General features: G+C 42.4%; 1 protein-coding gene across 7 annotated transcripts in view; it reads left to right on the top strand.

Annotated features, from left to right (window-relative positions):
* Positions 1-19,863, top strand: part of THADA (THADA armadillo repeat containing) — a 337,352-nt gene that overhangs the window by 216,730 nt on the left and 100,759 nt on the right. For all 7 annotated transcript variants that reach the window (XR_009739347.1, XM_061432209.1, XM_061432207.1 and 4 more), the window contains one exon: positions 14,753-14,868. Coding sequence is in view for 6 of the 7 variants with exons in the window: in XM_061432209.1 (XP_061288193.1) it covers positions 14,753-14,868 (116 nt within the window). In the remaining variant the exon portion in view is untranslated. The remainder of the gene's footprint in view (positions 1-14,752; positions 14,869-19,863) is intronic.

Genomic DNA, 19,863 nt, shown 5'->3' with positions numbered 1-19,863 from the left:
AGTAGGTTTAGAGGGTAGATTATGAGCTTCCTTAAGATGAGGTTGGAGGGATGATGAATTCATGTGCATAACATAACATGTTAGTGGGCTCAGCCTAGCAGGCTGATGGCCCAGGCCACAAATATGTTCCAGGCTCAAGGACTTGCATTCATTGGTCATCTTGCTTTGTAAGCCAACCCATTCGCAAGCAGTCTTGGTGTTTACTTTCACTATTGAGTTAACTATTACCTTGGAAGTACTGTTTATCTCAGCCCACATGGTAATTGCCTTAAATTTAAAATCAAATCAACAAACTTCTGCATTCCAGTAAGGCTCTGTAGGAGATAAAAAGACATGGTTTACATAAAAAGATAAATAGCAATCAAGGCAACATATCTTAGGTGCCAAATGAGTGGTTCAGATAATAAATACTGTGGGATGAGAGGATGGAAAGATTGCCACAACCTAAAATTGTCAGGAAGAACTTCATAGAGGGACTTGATGAGCTGAACCTGAATGGATTAAGTAGAAATAATATGAAATCTTTATAACAGACCAGGGATCACACCTTGATTAATGCCCATGGCACCCCATGTTTTAAAAAGTACCTTTTAGATGATTATTGTAATCCCATCTAGTTTCATTGTTTTGGAATATATCTCATAGCCTATAAAATCCTTTTTGAAACTCATCCATAATGTTTGTCCAGAGTTCATTATGAGCTAAGCCCAGAAAACTCACGAGTGAAAAGGGTGTTTTTGATCACTCTCAGGGATCAGAGGAGGTTCATAAAGATTGGTTTCACTGACCCTTGGCTTCAGTTAGACCTCCCAGAATCACCCTTCCCTGAACTGAGGCGCTTAGAGGAAACGGCTGGAGAATGGGAGAGAGCTTCCTGCAGCTGGGCTTTGTGACTCTGGGCCTTGGGAGCTCTCGGGAGTAGGGTCGTGGAGGCACAGTTAGCAAGAGGTGCTACAGAGGCTTTTGCTTCTTGAGACACTGCCTGGTTTATTTCACAAATCCCAGCCATCCAGTCGGCTTTTATAATTCCACATAAAATGGACACAGCAGATGTTCCTGGACTTCGCTGCTGGAGGTGTCGAATGGCAAAGGAACAAACAAACTGGGGGAGGGGGAGAGCTGCCCAAATCTCCATTCCTAGGGGCTTAGAGGAATCATTTTTTTCCTCCCTCCATGTGAAAATATAAACAGTTGCTTTATAAACAGTTGTCACTTTTTTACTTATAAAGAGTCACAGTCTTTTCCTTTTGTTTACTTTGATGACCTTTGAAATAAGCTACAAACTACAGAGTCAAAAAAAAACAACCCACTTTTTTTCCATTTTCATTTTTCAGAAGGAGGCATCTCTATTAGCACAGTGTGCTAGAAGCCAGCAGATTCTGAGGCTGTCTCTGGCCCAGGCCCAGGTTTGTGGGGCTTTTGCCCCAAACCCCCTCACTGGGCAGCTGGAGTTACAAGCCTAAAGTCCAGATGCAGAAAGCCAGGCACTTCTGTGGGTCAAACCCTTTTTATAAGGCACATTTTACAGCTTCTCTAAAGTCTGGGAAATACAAATTAGTATAATAACTCTGCATTTCCTTTGGCTTTGTTTGCTGGAGACAGCCCTGGAGATAGATACTCCTGCAGCTCTCTCTCCAGCGGGCCCTTCCCCACCTCCCCAGTGGTCAGCCTTCTCCACCCTCAGTGGGTCTCTCCCCCGACTGGCTCTTCCTCACTTTGTTTGGGCACAGATCTGAACAGTCAGAGGGGGAACCCAGGGGGAGCCTTGGAAAAGTCGGAACACCTTTTCTTTGATGTGTTGAAAGTTCCTTTTCTTTGATTTCTGTGGTGAAAGATGCCACGCAGCCACCCGTCCCAATAATTATTAGTATGTGAATTTTCATACTGAGTTTAAGTTGGGAAATATATGATAAAAAGAATGTTATTTTGTTTTATTATTTCTGATACCAAAAATAATGCTCTTCTTCCTTTGTGGTGATGAGACAGTTTGTATCTTGATTTCGGTGGTGGCTACACAAATCCAGGCATGGGCTAAACTGTCCACCTGCCCAAACACACACACAAAGAAATACATGTAAAATATGATGACAACTGAGTAAGATCTGTAGTCTAGTCAACAGTAATGTGACTGTCGGTTTTCTGCTTTGGTTATAGAACTACAGTTACATAAGGTGTCACAGTTAGAGGATGCTGACTGAAAGGAACAACTCTGTTTTTGCAACTTGTTATGATGAGGCTCTACAGTTAGCCCTTGAACAATGTGGGGATTAATCCACATATAACTCACAGTCAGCCCTCCATTGTCAAGGTTTCTCTGCATCCTTGGATTCAACCAATCACAGATTGTGGTACTATAGCATTTACTGCTGAGAAACACCCATGTATAAATGGACCCTTGCAATTCAAACCTGTGTTGTTCAAGGGTCAGCTGTAATTATTTCAAAATAAGAAGTTTTAAAAAGTAATACATTCTTACTGTGAAACTTTCTAAACTACAGAAATGTATAGTGTCGAATGTAAAAGTCCAACCCCCATGATGTTAATAATTTGGCATCAGGTAAAATGGGATCATACTATTTTTGCAGCTTGTTTTTTCACTTACCAGTGTGTCTTAGAGATATTTTCATGTTGATCCATATAAATCTACAACATTATCTTTAATGAAGGCACTGCTTGGCTAGATATGATGGGATACTATGTAGGAATATCCCATCATTTTTTCAGCTGGTCCTGTATTGACTGTTTCTAAAGTTTCCTCTTACAGTAAGTGCTGCTTGAGATCATCCTTGGGCATCTGTTTCTGTGCCCATACCTCTAAATGTTTCTGTGAGATAAATTCCTAGAAATGGGTATTTCAAGATTAAAGAAAGTTCATGTTTTCCATTTTGATAGCAACAGTGACGCTTCCAACTTGCTGCTTTGTCTAACAAACAGATGAGGCCATCTATATAGAATACATTGTGTGTGCAGCAATGTGGCCCTACTCCTTACCTCCCGAAAAGGTTGAAACAGTTCCTCCTCCCACCATGAATGAGAATGTCTGTTTCCTTAATCCCAATATTGATGGGTCCTACCCTTTAGAGAAAAGTCTCTGTTTATTAATGTTTTTTTTCTTTTAAAAATTCATTGTTTGAATTGCCCTTCCTTAAATGTTAATGAAACTAAACATGTGTCCTCATGTCCTCATGTGTTTATTGGCTATTTGTATTTCATCTGTGAATTGCTTGTTTATATTCTCGGCTAAACAGATTCGCAGTTCCCAAAGCGTGTGCCAAAGTGTTGTGGGATATTTTCAATTTGGGGGAGAGAAGGACAATGACACTTGCCATCTGTGAGATATTATGTGAACTACTCGCTTGAAGTCATTTACAGTTATCAGCATTAGCTCACACTGCATTCCTTTTGATGATTCTGTATGTCTTTGCAAACTTGAGTGTTTGATAGTTGCGGTAATAAAGAGCTAGTCCCATGAGAAAATCCATGCGGAACAGGAATGAGGGTAGTGGAGTCCCGAGATTTCCAGAGCTTGCAGAATTATAAAGTATCCAGCAGGCACACACATCCCATTAGTAAGTAATTGTGGTTATTAAAGAATGAAATAAAAATATTTTTGCTTTCAACTTATGTGTCTTATTTTTTTCAAACAGTTCCTAAGTTGTAGGGCATAAATACTTATTAGGTTGTTTGGACCTAACTACTTAATAAATGGAACTGTGAGGTATTTCCTTTGGCCTAGAGGCACCATGAAAAGATTATTGAGGTGCTGAGGGTGCTATGAATGAGGAAGTGTGTAACTCCCTGCCACATTTCACTCAGTTACTTTCATTTTTGTTATTAATTTGCAAGAGCTTTGTTCCTTAGGGGAATTAGCAAATATTTTACCCCTGGCTTACCTATACTTTTGAATATTCCTGGTAGTTTTCACTACACAAAAGATTTCAGTTTTTACGTTATAAACACATCGTTTTTCTGCTTCTTATTTTTTTATTCATAGCTTTGTGTTCATTCTTAGTCTGTTTTTGCCTGAAAATTGTAAAACATTTTCCTGTTTTCTTCTGCCATTTTTATGGTTTCTTTTTTCTTAACATTTAATTATTTTCTCCATCTTAAATTTATTTAGTACAAGTATTTGGATACAGACCCAACTATATAATTTCCCAAAGAACTAGTTGGTTGTCTATCTTCAGTTCAGTTCAGTCGCTCTGTCATGTCCGACTCTTTGCGACCCCATGAATCGCAGCACGTCAGGCATCCCTGTCTATCACCAACTCCTGGAGTTTACCCAAACTCGTGTCCATCGAGTCGGTGATGCCATCCAGCCATCTCATCCTCTGTCGTCCCCTTCTCCTCCTGCCCCCAATCCCTCCCAGCATCAGAGTCTTTTCCGATGAGTCAACTCTTTGCATGAGGTGGCCAAAGTACTGGAGTTTCAGCTTTAGCATTATTCCCTCCAAAGAAATCCCAGGGCTGATCTCCTTTAGAATGGACTGGTTAGATCTCCTCTCAGTCCAAGGGACTCTCAAGAGTCTTCTCCAACACCACAGTTCAAAAGCATCAATTCTTCGGCCCTCAGATTTCTTCACAGTCCAACTCTCACATCCATACATGACCACTGGAAAAACCATAGCCTTGACTAAACGGACCTTTGTTGGCAAAGTAATGTCTCTGCTTTTGAATATGCTATCTAGGTTGGTCATAACTTTCCTTCCAAGGAGTAAGCGTCTTTTAATTTCATGGCTGCAGTCACCATCTGCAGTGATTTTCAAGCCCTCCAAAATTAAGCCGGTCACTGTTTCCACTGTTTTCCTATTTCCTATGAAGTGATGGGACCAGATGTCATGATCTTACTTTTCTGAATGTTGAGCTTTAAGCCAACTTTTTCACTCTCCTCTTTCACTTTCATCAAGAGGCTTTTTAGTTCCTCTTCACTTTCTGCCATAAGGGTGGTGTCATCTGCATATCTGAGGTTATTGATATTTCTCCCAGCAATCTTGATTCCAGCTTGTGCTTCCTCCAGCCCAGTGTTTCTCATGATGTACTCTGCATATAAGTTAAATAAGCAGGGTGACAATATACAGCCTTGACGTACTTCTTTTCCTATTTGGAACCAGTCTGTTGTTCCATATCTATCTTAAGTAAGTCAATCTTTTCACTACTGTTTGTGTCACTTTTATCATCTTCTTTCAGTTATTTCTGGACCTTCTGTTCTCTATCTCTCTTAGAACACTTACTGTTTTTACTTTGAATTTTATTTATGTACATATCTTATTTCCTGCACAAGATCATAAGATCTTTTTATATTGATTTCATCTCTATGTCCTATAGCTAGGTTTTTTTTCTTTCCCTTCTCTCCCTCTGTAAATATTTTTTAATTTTTTTAATAAAAATTTTAAATATACACAAATGTAGACAGAATAATATAATGAATCCCTTATGCCCAACACTCAGCTTCAGTTTTTTTTTTTTTTTTTCCTGGCCATGACACACAGCTTACAAGATCTTAGTTCCCTGACCAGGGATTGAACCAGGGCCACGGCAGCGAAAGTGCTGAGTCCTAACCACTGACAGGCAGGCTAAGTCGCTTCAGTTTCATCCATGTCTTTGTGACCTTGTAGACCGTAGGCTGCCAGGCTTCTCTGTCTGTGGGATTCTCCAGGCAAGAATACTGGAGTGGGTTGTCATGCCCTCCTCCAGGGAATCTTTCTGACCCAGGGATCAAACACAAGTCTCCTATGTTATAGGCAGATTCTTTACTGTCTGAGCCACTAGGGAAGCCCGCTAACCCACTAGACCACCAGGGAATTGCTTTCAATTAACTGTCTTGACTAAACAAATTTTATTTTTCCTTAGTGAGGTTTACTGCGTTAGAGAGTTACTTGTTGATCTCAGGAAACTCAATAGTTTGAGGATCCAGATATTAGAAAAAATAAATTATCATGTATAATAAAGCTGTCCCTAAATAATTTAAACTGGGATTTATTTTACAAAGAAATAATTTGTAATTTGAAAAATGTTATATGTAGCTTTTCAGAAATATGTCTGTGTTGTAAAGCTAGAAACTCTTAAGTTAGAACAGATATTGTATCAGTGTTTTGTAAATTGTTAGTTCTTTCTAAGCAAGCCTTTCTCTGTATGTTTGCTGAAGACTAAATCTAAACTTCATCCTAACCCAATTCCTTGGCATCCTTGACACTTCTTCTGGGTGATGGAACTTCTCACTGCAGGCCAGAGATGATCTAAGACAAATGTATACTCATTCCTTATTGTTTTGTTGTTTTAGTCGCTAAGTCATGTCGGACTCTTTGCAACCCTGTGGACTGTAGCCCACCAGGCTCCTCTGTCCTTGGGATTTCCCAGGCAAGAATCCTGGAGTGTTCTTATACTCTCTTATTAATACCGTGTGTTTCCTCCAACCCCATTGTGTGGGGAGAGTTTAGAGAGTTGACTCTTAGCATTCCAACTGCTGCTGCAAATATAGGTTCTGATCCTGCCACCCTGGCAAGGGGGCGGGGTGGTACTCTAGATGGATACATGCTCTGTTGATTGAGTCTCTTTCTGCCAGATAAAGCTGTATATCCCTGGAGTCCAGAGACTACGAAGAACAAGATGCAGTCCTTTCCTTCAGTGAGCCATGCTCTAGGAAAGGGAAATTGTGGATTGATAACCATGATGACAGAGTTTAAAAAGTTAAAAGAAGAAATCAAATGAAATGAGTCATTGGGCGCTGAGTAGGAAAGTCTTAGGGTGGGGATAGGAGGTGGTGATAAAAGCTGAGCAAGGCTCTATGGAGGAGGTAGTATATAAGCTGGGTCTTACAGTATGAATGAATTTCAGTAGGCAGAGCTGAAGAGGTTGTGGGGAGAAATGGAAGGAAGTTCCTAGATGGAAAAGCGTTGTCAGGAATGGGAAATCATCGCTCACAGCCACAGAATAGGTCATGAAGTGGAGGAAGTTGGAGGGGAAACTAGAAAGACAAGTTGAGCTTTCAGTGCCCGGAAGATTATTTTAGGACACTGGAAATCATTGAAGGATTTTGAATTTGGGAGTGATGCGCTCAGGGCTTGGCTTTTAAGAATTCTCTGCAGCCATGTGTAAAATGAATTTTGGAGACAGAGACCAGTCGCTTAAGTTGTTTGCATCATCTAGGTGTAAGATCTTTGGGTTCCTGAACTGAAACAGTAGGAGTGTTACTAGAGGAGAAGGCATGCATCTGAGACACCAAGTGAATTTCTAGGTCCCCACAGACTTTGTTTGTGTACATTTTAATCCTTAGAGATATTCGTGGCCTGCTTCCCAAGCCAGAGTCAGCTAGGAAGTAATGACGCTTTGTAATTAGCATCCTTTTCCTGGCAGCAACCACACAACACAGCCAAGTGTCACCTTTTGGGAATTCACCCAGACCTTTCTAAGGATCTGTCCTCGTCTGATAAACAGGTTGCGGTTTGGGGGAGTAACCACTTGAAATGCTTCCTGGACCTGCCCTCCAGCCTAAGGTTAGATCAGTAAGTAGCCATGGGTGGCAGATGCCCACTAAGCCTGTTCTGGACGACCAGCATCCAAGGGTCACGCCTCCAGTCCACCCAGTGACCCTCCAGGGCAGGTAACAAAGAAGAGTATGTGGAGCTGTCTGTACAGATGACACAGGCAGGTAGGTACATGTACCCAGGAAGCGCTGTGGGAGTCAGAAGCCTGTGGTCTAGTTATGAATAAGATTAATATGCCTCTAGTTAAGAATAAGATTAATATGTCTAGAGCAGAAAATTAAGTCCTCAAACACATTGTAATGATTGGAAACGGCATAGAAGTTAGAGAACTCTTCTCTCTCTCACTTTCCCAACTCCACCTCCCCCTCCCAAACACACACATGCATACAAATAAACACAATCTCCTTTTAAATAAGTTTTGCTGTATCCGTTTCCCAGCAGTTCTATGATTAGGCATGTTTCTGTGAATTAGAAAGTTTAGATTCCTTCTTCAGCCATCCCCCTTCTCCCCCAGCCTCCTTTCAGTCTGACTTAAAGCCATAAAATACTTCTGCCTGCCTGCCTTTCGTTCTGTTTGTATGAATTAAGTCGACAGGATAAATATTCACATTCCCAGCGACAGGCTGAAACAATGTTTGCCTGTTCTGCCCAGTGAGTCGAAAAGAAAAGGGGGCCTGACATCACCCTATACTGTACATTCCCGGCATAGATCATTTATTTAAGTCCTTGAAAAAATACAGATGTTTTACCAGCCGAAATAAAATCCTGTGTAAACACTGAGCTTGGAAAAATGTGGCTCTGACTTTGCTGTGGGGGTTGGAGCAGCGTGGGGAGAAAGCCAGAAGGCAGAGTAGCAGATACAGAAATTTTATACTTGGGGCTGAATGTGATAGGGGCAGAAGTGTTCGCCCCCAGTCTGCCTGCTGCCCAAGAAGACCAGGCTTTTGTTTTTAAGGAAATAAATACAGCTGCAAAGGGGGATAGATTTGTGGATCTTCAGCAGGATTGTTCCTGATAAGGATACCTTCACCTCATTTATATCTGACCTCTGAAATGAACATCCCTTTTCTCTTCCGAGTTGTCCTTTTTCACAGCCTGCCTAAACCTGGTCCTGTTATTGCTGAATCCTGCTGGTTTCTGGAACTCAGCTGCTGTTGATCTTATAAGGGGGGAAATTGCCTAGAAGCCATGCTTGGTGGAGAGGAAAAGCCATCTTAGCGTTGCATTCCCAAACAGCCATATATCATCTTGATCTTGTCTAACACAAGTCACTATTTTAGTCCAATAGCATAAACCAGATGTATTTCACTGGTGCAGCGCAAGTTCTTCCAGGGGTCTGACTCATGATTCTCTTTAGGCCTGTGGCATGTATTCAAAGAGCATTCCATTTGCTCTGTGGAGTCACTTTTGAGATTCAAAGCTGCAAAAATGGACCCCATGCTTTACCAAGATGTTTGGGGGCGCCCCTCAGTCTCTCTGTGTTTAGCATGGGATGAGGGTGGGCAGAGGCTGACTGTTCTCCAAACTTGTCTCAGATTCTCCCAGAGTTTCATTAAGGCTTGCATCTGAGGGGCAAGAAGTCTTAGGTCCCTCGAGCTGCTTCCTGACCACCCCTCCTCAGAGCAGGTGTGACCGCCTCATCTCTGGGCGGCCCAGGCCTGTGAGAGTCAGGGTGAGGATGCTGGTTTGCACTTGGTCGCTTTCTGTATGCATTTGTCTCCTTCTGACAACTATCTTAAGTCAATAAAGCCTTCTCCTGTTTCTGTTTTTGGGTTTGTGTGTGTGTGTGTGCTGGAGACACCCCTAAGTCCGCTGTAACCTTTCTCCAAGGGGTCTGCCATGGCTGGAGGTTACCAACTGTCTCGGGCTGTCCCAGTATGATTATTAATAGAGCTCTTTTTCACTCTCAAAAGAATTCCTGGTTTGCAAGATAAATTACCCTAACAAGCGTCACATGGATATTCCTGACCAAACTCATTAACTCCCCATCCCTCATTCCCAGTCCTGCCACCTATTCTCATGATCCTGGTCTTGAAGCCTGGCCCTCCATCCCCAGCTGCCCTGGGGGAAGGTCTCTTTCCTGACCTTCAATGCTGGGTCTTCAGCAACTGTCAGGTCCTGCTTCTTCTGCCTCCAAAACGTCTCTCAGCTACATCCTTCCCTCTGCGTTCTACTGCTGCCATCATTTAGATTGGCATGAAGTAGGGGTGTCACAGAATTGTCAGATCTTCTCATTTTTCCAAAGAGTTTCGACATCAGGTTGATTTTGATGTGAAATTTCCCAGTTCACAAAATGGCGATTTCAAAATACCGTGTAGGCCAAATAAAACATCTGCAGCCACTTCTGGTCCACAGTCTGTTCTTGGTTTACAGGCTCTGGTTTCAAGCCCCACCACCTTTTGTCTAGACTGGCAACAGTCTCACTCACCCGACCCCTTCTGACCCAGCCTCCTCACTGTCCCTGGCTTTTCCTTTTCGAATTGGAGATCTGATCTCTGAAGAGGTCTTTGCTGCCTCCAGAACAGAGCACACATCCCTTGATTCTGCCTTTGAGACCCTTCCCCGTCTAACCTGACCCCTCTCTTCAGCTGTGCCTCCCACCGCCCTGCACACATCCTAGCTCCACTCTTGTTACATGCAACTATTTGCTGTCCCCTGGGCAGTCCCAATATTTTTCTTTTACTGAATGGGGTTTTTGTAGAACAATTTTGGATTTTCCGAAACCATGAGTACAGATAGTTCCCATGTTATTCCTCTCTTCCCTGCCCCCTCTCCCCAGTTTTCTCCTGTTATTAGCATCATGCATTAGAGTGGTATGTTTATTACAGTTAAAGAACCCATATTGATACATCATTATTAACTAAATTGATTTAGTTAATAAAGTTAACTATTTTTCATTTATTTTATTATTTTGCATTATAAAGTATATTATTATTTTATATGTATTTAAATTAAATTAAAAATTAATTAAAGCCCATAGTTTACTTTAATGTTCACTCTTTTGTTGGCAATACCAATAGTTTAATACTCTTTAACACTTTTTAATAATTCAGTTTCCTCTGCTTGTGTATTCTTCCTTCCAATTCTGGCAAGATTCTTTTCAAGGCCACATATGGGTATCATTCTTCCTGCAAAGCCTTCTCTGTTTATTTTTGGAACGAGGGCTAGAAGGGAGGGAAGAGATGGAAAAAGAGAACTAGCATTTTGATCAGGTGCCTAACATGTGCCAAGTACTATCTATTTATCTATATATGTTCTTTGAAATCTTTCTGTAGTTCTACCAGATAGATATTATTATACTCTTTATATTACAAATAATATTATACTTATTATATTATAGATAATATTATACTCTTTACTGTGGGGTAAACAAGTGACCCAAAGCCCTACAGCTAGAAACTATGTTTCCACCAAAGTCCACTTGGCTCCGAAGTCTCTTTTCCTCTCACCCGCTTCAACAGGGTTGCATTCTGATCATTGATCCAGCCTCCCTGATTTCCCCACTGGGTTAGCAATCCACTAGGTTAGGAATCCATGGAGTAAGGAGTGTGCATTATCCAGCTCTGTGACTCTGCTCCTAACTTGGGGTTGGCGCCACCAGCAGCTCACCAAACCCATGGGTGTGTGTCCTAAAGGCAGAGATAATAGAGGAGGAGGCACCAAACATCAGCATCAGTTCAGCAAATGCTTGTGGTGGAGGCTGGAAGGTCACGTGGAAGAGCGGAGTGATGGCGAGGCCATCGTGCAGGTTATAAATCCCAACCAGGCAGAGTCTGGGAAACGACTGATATTTTTGTTTATCCACCACTGGAATGTAAGCTGCAGGAAAGCAGGGATTCTGTGTGTTCTCGGCCACAGCCCCTAGGATAGCGCCTGGTAATAATAGTTGTTTAATAAATATTTTTGGACTGAATGTTGGAATCCCATTGCCACCTTGGGGCACCTAAAGTGACACTGAACTCCTCAGCGTTCTCCTGTGGTCCAGTTAGTCGTCATCCTCAGGTCTGGCAGCTTGTGTTTCTCTGTGTTTGGTTTAGTGCAATTTCCTAATTATCCCAGGCCTGGGCTTGGCCACGCAGTTTGCCCAGAAGTTCCTCTGGACCAGAACGTCAGAAAGGGAGTTGGGGGGAGGAGCTGCCTCGCCTCTGCCATCCTTGCAGAGCTGATGGACAAATGATCCTTACTGGAGCTTCCTGGAACTCCCAGACCTGACCTTGGACCAGAGTTCCAGAAGTCTGGCCTCACTTCTGGACTTGATGCAAAGGATGGCCTCATTTTCCTTGAGAGAATTAAGCCAGCACTCTTTTTTTGGCTATGCCACACATAATGTGGGATCTTAGTTCCCTGGCCAGGGATTGAACCCTCAGCCCCTGCATTGGAGGCATGGAATCTCAACCATTGGGCCAGCAGGGAAGTCCCAAACCCAGCACTTTTCACGTGATAGGAAGGTAGTCATATATTCAAACATTTTCATTAATTATCTTTAAAGAAAACTTTTTCTCAAGCACAGTAACCTGTTTCAGACATGGCTTACAAGCCTCTTTTTCTCCTTTCGCCGCCCTCTGTCTTCTCTCCCCCTCCTCCCCTGTCCCCATTTTCCTTGTCTCCTCTGACCCTGTCTTTCACACATATTACTCCGTTTCTCCTGTGTGTTTATTTCCACCAAGGTTCTTCTAAGTATACCTTCCCCCACCATTGGTCCCGTGTAAATAGACCGCACTCCGTTCCTGGTGAATAACCAGGATCACAACTGTTGTCTAGTTTGTGCCCGAGGTGACAGAATTGATGGGCTCATAGGCTGGTTTTCATAAACCAGAGCTACCAAGCGTTTCAAAAACAGCCTTGTTTTTGCCAAGTAAGGTGAGCAAATATAGGACGAAGTTTAAACATCCATCAGGAGTTATTTTTGAAGTGATTGCTTCTAAATGAGAGGCGTTTGAAAAATCTCACAGCTTTCTTTATAAGTAAATTCCAAAGTCATGTATTTTGCTGGTGTCTGCTGATTAATTACAGTCCTGTGACACCATGAAAAGCCCTGGTGGTTGGTTCTGTGCAGCTGTGGAGAAAAGTAAAGCAAGGCCCAGTGGCTTTGCCAACTCTCTCAGGATGGTGGGGATTCGGGCAGAGGGAGGTGATTTTTTTTCACTCTGGCAGTCACCACATAAGAACAGAAGCCCCAGCCAGAACCACTGCTCCAGACTTCACGATGGGCGGTATGGGTCCCCATGGGGGTGCGGTGAAGTAGTGATATTTGATCTGTTGCTTCTGAAATAACAGATCCATTATTAGAGAAAGCGTTTTCAGGCTCCACATTGGGACTTGTGTGCCTTCTCCTATTTAGGGAAAAAAAAATTTAATAGCAGTTCCGCACAATAAAATAATCAAAACTGACTCTAAACCAGAGGTGCTCGCACAGCATATATTTGTTGTTGGAAATTGCAGATCTCTGACCCAGGAAAACCTGCCTGCTCAGACCCCATTTAGGGTCTGATGGCTCTGGATCTCTTATCTTGACCTTTTGCTTTTTCTCATTACTTCCTTTCCATATTTAACTCGCAAAGTTATGCTCTTCATTGACAGGAGAGAAAGAGAAGAAAAAGTGGAATTCTGCCGTTTAGAAAGAATCATCTGCAGCCCGGGTAAAGGATACAACAGAAAGAGAAAACACTCTGATTATTAAAATAGGCTTTCCAAGTTCTTGATGTGTTTATCTGTGCTTGCTTTGCTCCACCCTCCTCCTCCCCTTGATAAAGGAGCTGAAGGATTTCTCTGACATGTCTTTTCTCTTGACACTAGTTAAGGTCTGTGGATCTCGTTTATGCCCTCATCCACTTTTGTTCTCTGCTGCAGGTTAGTACTTCTCACCGAGGCCTTGTTAGTGGCATGACTGAATGAACCCAAGGCACACATATAGACACAAACCAGTACACACACACGTGGCCTGTGCCATGGCCTTGCTGGAATTGTGGCCTTCGTTCTAAATATAGGCAGCTAGAGAGAGACAACAGGATTTGTCTTGCTCTGCTTAGTTCTAATGTATAATGTCATGGAAGAGTAAGAAAGCAGGATTCTGCAGTGCTGCCTCAGCTCCTGACATCTTAGAAAAGATCTAAAAAATCTCAGTAGTTTACAAGCATCACTATCCAGTATTTGCAAAGGCAGGCGTCATTACAGCCTGCTTCTTCAGCCAAGCCCATCGTGATAAACCCCAAACCAGATTAGACTCACGGACAGTTGATTTTTTCCTGTGTAGTAAGATTTTGACTTTAAAAAGTACTGTTTGAGGGGCTTCCCTGGTGGCTCAGGAGATAAGAACCTGCCTGCCAATGCAGGAGACACGGGTTCGATCCCTGATCTAGGAGGATCTGTGGAGCAACCAAGCCTGTGCGCCCTTGAGCCTGTGCTCTAGAGGCAGGGAGCCACAACTACTGAGCCCAGGTACCCTAAAGCCTCTGCTCTAGGAGAAGCCACCGCAATGGGAAGCCCATGCACTGGAACTGGAGAGTAACCCCCACCCTCCACAACTAGAGAAAAAGCCTGTGCAAAGTAGCGAAGACCTAGCACAGCCAACGGAGAAAGCAATGACACCCCACTCCAGTACTTTTGCCTAGAAAATCCCATGGACGGAGGAGCCTGGTAGGCTGCAGTCCATGGGGTTGCTAGGAGTCGGACACAACTGAGCGACTTCACTTTCACGTTTTCACTTTCATGCAATGGAGAAGGAAATGGCAACCCACTCCAGTGTTCTTGCCTGGAGAATCCCAAGGACAGAGGAGCCTAGTGGGCTGCCGTCTATGGGGTCGCACAGAGTCAGACACGACTAAAGTGACGCAGCAGCAGCAGCAGCAGCAGCACAGCCAAAAATAAATAAATGCAGAAATAATTTTTTTAAGTACTTTTTTTTTTTTCATGAGACTGCTAAGATAAAGATGTTTGTATTTCTTTGCTAAAATAAATTTTTAGGCTGTTTATAAGTAATAAACTCTTGCATCTAATGACTGGTCACAGAATAGTCATCTTTTTCTAGACTTGGTAAGGAACTCAGAGCACAGGTACAGATGAAAGACATAAGGTTTTTACCACTTGCTGCATCCTTCCAAAATCAACATGCTTTTCCTGCAAAGAGACCAGAGCCACATTTTGCAGGTGTCTGTTTTCTTTGAGGGGAATATTTTGAGGAAACCTAAAAGGGAAGAACTGGACGTTTAGGAAAAATATATTTTCACAGCAGGATATTGCTTTTTCTCTCTCTTTTTTTTTTGGTTTAGGTTTTTCATTTGTTACAAGCCTTCTCAGACTCCAAATACAGAATGAATACATACTTTCAGCAGGAACTGGCTGACGTCGCTGTTTGTACCAAAGCCAAGCTCTGGCTGGCCAAGAGGTATGTTAAAGCCCCACATGAACACGGAGTTATCGGGGGTTAGGAATACACTGGAGAAATGCTGTTCCTGGTTGTGGGAGTTTTAAAAGTCACTGGCATGAGTTTTCTAAACTTACTGGAGTTATATATCTTTTTCAAACTTTGAGTTGTGGTAAAGAGAGAAAAATATTTTCTTGACAATTTTTCTAAAACTGCTGGGTGACTGGGGGGGCATGTACTATGGCTTTTTATCTGTCCACCAGTTTGGTTTTTTGAATATCTGCTATATGCCCAGTCCTGTGTTAGATAACCTAGCAATGAAAGGCAGTAATTGACTGAATCATGTGATACAGACTACCGGACACCATGGCAACTCAGAGATGAGAGACTTATGTAAGACTTAAGCAGGCACAGAGGGGCCCAGAGGGGCTGAATAAGAAAAAGATACAACTTGCCATTTTAGGTATGTAGTGAAGGAGCTTGAATAAGCCAGGCAAAGGAAGCTAGATACATATTTTTTTTTTCATCCTTGCCATCATTAGTTTATTCTGAAACTTAAAGCATTTTCTGTGTGAAAGATGGAGTAAGAAGAATTTCTCAGTTTTCTCGAATATACAGGAAGGCCTCTATGTAACACCGTATTCGATATCTGTGTCTCAGAACCTGATACTGGTTGGACAGTGTTACCGCTAGGATTTGCCACCCCGTGTGCATCCTCTGTGATTCCAGGAGAAAGGAGTCCAGCAGAGGCCCACAGCCCACCACATTCTATGCTGTAGTATGTTGCTTTTGATTAATGACTAGTATCTTGGTTGTCTAACATAGCAGCCTCTTTTTTATTTTTCAAAAAATGTGCTATTGTTCACTTTCCTTGGGCTCCCCACCTTACGTGGTGAGGCAAACAATGGCTAATGTGAGACCCACAAATCAGTGGAATTCAGCAAAGTCTCATTGAGCATAGACTACATAATAACCTCGGTGTTAGGAGCTGTAGGGATGCAAAGATATAGGAGGAACTAGCCTTGGCTTCAAGGAGCCCCATCCAGGAGGTAAGAAAGATGTATAAATAAATTATTTTCATTGAATATGGAAAGCGTGGTAACAAAAGTATGTAGTAGGTACAGGAGTAGCCTAGTGGGTGGTGGGCAGCATGCCTTCAAGAGTTAAGAATTTTGCCAAGTGGTCACGACAGATGAGGGGTATTCCAAGCCCAGGGAATGTCATAGGTAAAGACATAGCAATGTGGAATGCCTTGATAAGTGTGGAGAACTACACAGAAGTTAGCCCTTCTAAAACCTAAAGTATAAGGGATGTGTGGCAGAAAATGGGACTGAGGAAATACACGGAAGCCACACCGTGAAGAGTTCAAAGGAGACCTTTAGGTGAAAGGAACCCAGGGGCTTCCCTGGAGGTCCAGTGGCTAAGACTCCACACTCCCAACGCAGGGGACCCAGGTTCTATCCCTGGCCAGGGGGCTAGATCCCACATGCCACAGTGAAGGTCAAAGACCCCGAGTGCGACAACTAAGACCCAGTGCAGCCAAATACATGAATAATATATTTTAAAAAGAAAGAAAGAAAGGGATCTAATGAAGAATTTCTCAGTGAGTGGAGATGTGAGGCTCTATGTTTTCTAAGCAACTATAGCTTTGACCAGGGTTATTGATGGGAAATTCTCTAGTATCTGAAATGCCAATATAGGGATGGTTAATGGTGAGCCTCTCATTTTTAGTCCAATTTTTGTTTCCTCTCCAAAAACTGCTCCCTTAAGCGTAGTATCATTTGCCTCTGTGTGGCTTTTAGACAAGGTCCCAAGATACCTTTTCTGAGAGAACAGGAACTGTGATCATATTCATGTTCTCTGCTTATCAATTAGTGGGCTTTGTCCTCGTAGCTGTTATTCCTGGGGATCAGGAAGTCAGGGAAATCATCCTATAGAAACCTCTGCTTCCAGCAAGGACTGCCCCAAGACAAAATCTGAATCTCCTATTCTTCAGGTTCTGTACAGAAGGACATTCTGCCCCTCTTAGTTTGCTGCCCCTTGATGGATCTCCTAGAAATTCATTGTCTTTATGATGTCTGATACTTGCTTTAATACAGCTTGAGGGAGGAGAGAGGATTAAGAAGAGCAGACATACTTTGATAATTGTTAAAGTCTGGTCATGGGTCTATGTGGCTTCATCATGTTATTCTCTCCACTTTTGTATATTCTTTAAAACTTCTATAATAAAAAGTTGAAGACAGAAAAAAAAAAAAAAGAAATTCATCATCTGCTGGCTTCCTGAGTCAGTTCCTTCTTGGAAGGAGGAGATGGAGTAACAGGCCAGCCATCTGAATGGACCTTCATGTTGCACAGTGCCTGAGGATGGATGACAAAGCTGCCACCAGCCTCCTCTTCAGCTAGAAAAATCATCTCGGCCTTCCCTGTGGTTCCTGTTGCAGTTTCCTAATCTAGTCTTTTCATTATCCTTCTCCCTCCCCTTCTCTGATTTTCCTCCATGATTTTCCAGCCTAGAAAACAAAGACATGAATCACTGGAATTCGCTGGGTTTCCAACTTCCTTGCCCAGAGTCTAGGAAAGCCACTTTTATGTTTCCAGTACAGTCAACTCTTTATTATCCAAGTGTGAACTTTACACTCTGTGGGTGGTCTGTAACACCAGGCTTCCTCTTACTCCACAGCACACTTTTACCATATTAATCAGGATGTGTTCAGAGCCTAGAATAGAGTTTGAGAGGAAAACACATGGCCAGAACACAATATATCCCAAACCCATGTGTCAGTTTTTCTGGATTATGCATGTCACTGGCAGGATAACTTTGAATTTCCTAAATAGGAAAGTATAGAATCGGGTATGAGTGATGAAGCCTCAGCCTGCCACATGCCTGCCCTGTCCTTGAGGTCCTCTGAAAGTGTTGTCCTAAGAGCTGTTTGTCTGCACTGGGAGTTCCATGCTTAGACGAGCCACTTCTGGGTCCAGGTGGGCCCTTCTTAAAGCCAGCCCCTGACTTATATTCTCATATGCTTTTCCCCGAAAGATGTTATAATACAAAGTATTCAAAATTTCACTGCTGAAGAGGCCCTTTTATGTCCCCAGCAATTTATGAAAGAGGAATAGTAATGTTCCTTTGTGCCTGCTAAGGATTTTCTGTTTGAGTTTAGCTTGAAACATTGCTGTTATTGCAAAGAAAAAGAAAAGTCGGTTCAAATTTTAGCACCAACAGCTTTTTCTTCTTCAGTTTATTTGATCATTTAGCTTGAGTTTATTCAGTCTAGTAGATACTAAAACATTAGTAAGGAGGTCATTTATTTATTCCCCAAAAGGAGGTTTAAAAAAAAAGTTCATTGGAACCATTGGATGATCAGTTCCATTTTTTAACATTTTGACCACAAAATCGAGGGTACATAAAGACTTTTGTCATATATTTGTGTTTTGACTTTGCAAGATTAATAGAGATTTATATGAGGTGATTAAGCCACAGCCATGGATTTGTTGGGGAATTTTTGGTGATGAATGGCCAGCTGGCAGCATGGCCGGAGTAGAGGACTGGGCTTCTGCTCTTACAGTCCGCTTTTCATTCCAAGATGTCAAAGCCTTAATGGAAATCAGCTCATTAATCCTTCGAGTCCCTTCCTTCCCCTTTCCCCGCCATCCCTCTCTCCTCAGTCCAGTTTACTATCTCTCTCCTGGTGCAAAGACGGTTTACCAACTACTGGAAGAAAACTAAGCTGACCCAGGCCAAAAACCAAGTGAGAATAGGGGTCAGCTGCTGGCCTGGCGAGGCTGGCTGTGAGGACCGTGAAGAGGAAGTCAGCACAGCCCCACTCGCAGCCCTGTCTGCTGCCCCGGCTCTATGCAGATTCCAGCCCTGCCATCCCAGCTGGACCACAGGTCCTGCCTGGAGGGGAAGGACTTTTAAAAGCCCTGTTAAGTAAGACTAGGAGGAGAAAAAATTTATTTCCTTTGATTGAGAGTTGGAATTACAGTTATTTGGGGCTTTAAATTTTTTCAGAAATCAGCCTGGTTATCTATCATCTTTGGTTATAAAAGGAAAAACTTGTGTGTGTGTGTGTGTGTGTGTGTGTGTGTGCGTGCGTGCGTGCATGCGCGCGTGCCCTTTGAATAAACGTGGTAAACTAAATGGGCTGTCAGACTCCATGCGATGGATGGTGTGATGCCCAAGAAGAAAAATGTGTCCTACTAAATTTCTTTCACTTTTTTTTTTGACTATCCGTGTAGTTTGTGCTTATCATAGATAATTAGGGAAGAAAATATAAGTCTGCTCTCACCGACATCCAGTGGAGCCCACTGTTATTGGTTAACAGTTTTATATACATAGTTACTTCATCTTTCTTCCTGTATTTTTTTGAATGTAGTTGAAATTAAGCTGTATGTATGTAAGTTATCACTTTTTCCATTTAACAGTATACGAAAGCATTTGTTGAAGAGTCTTCTTTTTTGTTTTTTTTGGATGGGCTTTTTTTTTTTTTTTTAATTTCTGGCTGCCCTGGGTCTTTGTTGCTTTCTCTGTTGTGGTGAGCAGGGTCTGGTATTTGTGGTGAGCATGCGTGTGTGTGTGTGTGTGTGTGTGTGTGTGTGAGATGTGAAAACTCTTTATGGTGTAGCTGCTATGGAAAATAGTAGGGGGTTTCCTCAGAAAACTAAAAATAGAATTACCATATGATCTAGCAATTATACTTCTGGGTATAGACCCAAATGAATTGAAAGCAGAGTCATGAAGAGATATTTGTACGTGTTATAGTTGTGTTATTCACAGTAGGCAGGAAGTAGAAGTAACCCAAGTGTCCATTGATAGATGAATGGATAAACAAATATGGTATGAATAAGAGAACCTTATTTAGGCTTAAAAATGAAGAAAATTCTAACACAGAGTACCACATGGATGAACCTTGAGCACGTTATGCAAAGTGAAATAAACCCATCACAGAAAGACAAATACTGTACGATTCCACTTATGTGAGGTTCCTGGAGTAGTCAAATTCAGAGAGACAGAGT

Source organism: Bos javanicus, chromosome 11 (assembly GCF_032452875.1).
Source record: "Bos javanicus breed banteng chromosome 11, ARS-OSU_banteng_1.0, whole genome shotgun sequence".
In the NCBI taxonomy this organism is placed as follows: Eukaryota; Metazoa; Chordata; class Mammalia; order Artiodactyla; family Bovidae; genus Bos; species Bos javanicus.
This window is presented reverse-complemented; position numbering and strand designations above follow the sequence as displayed.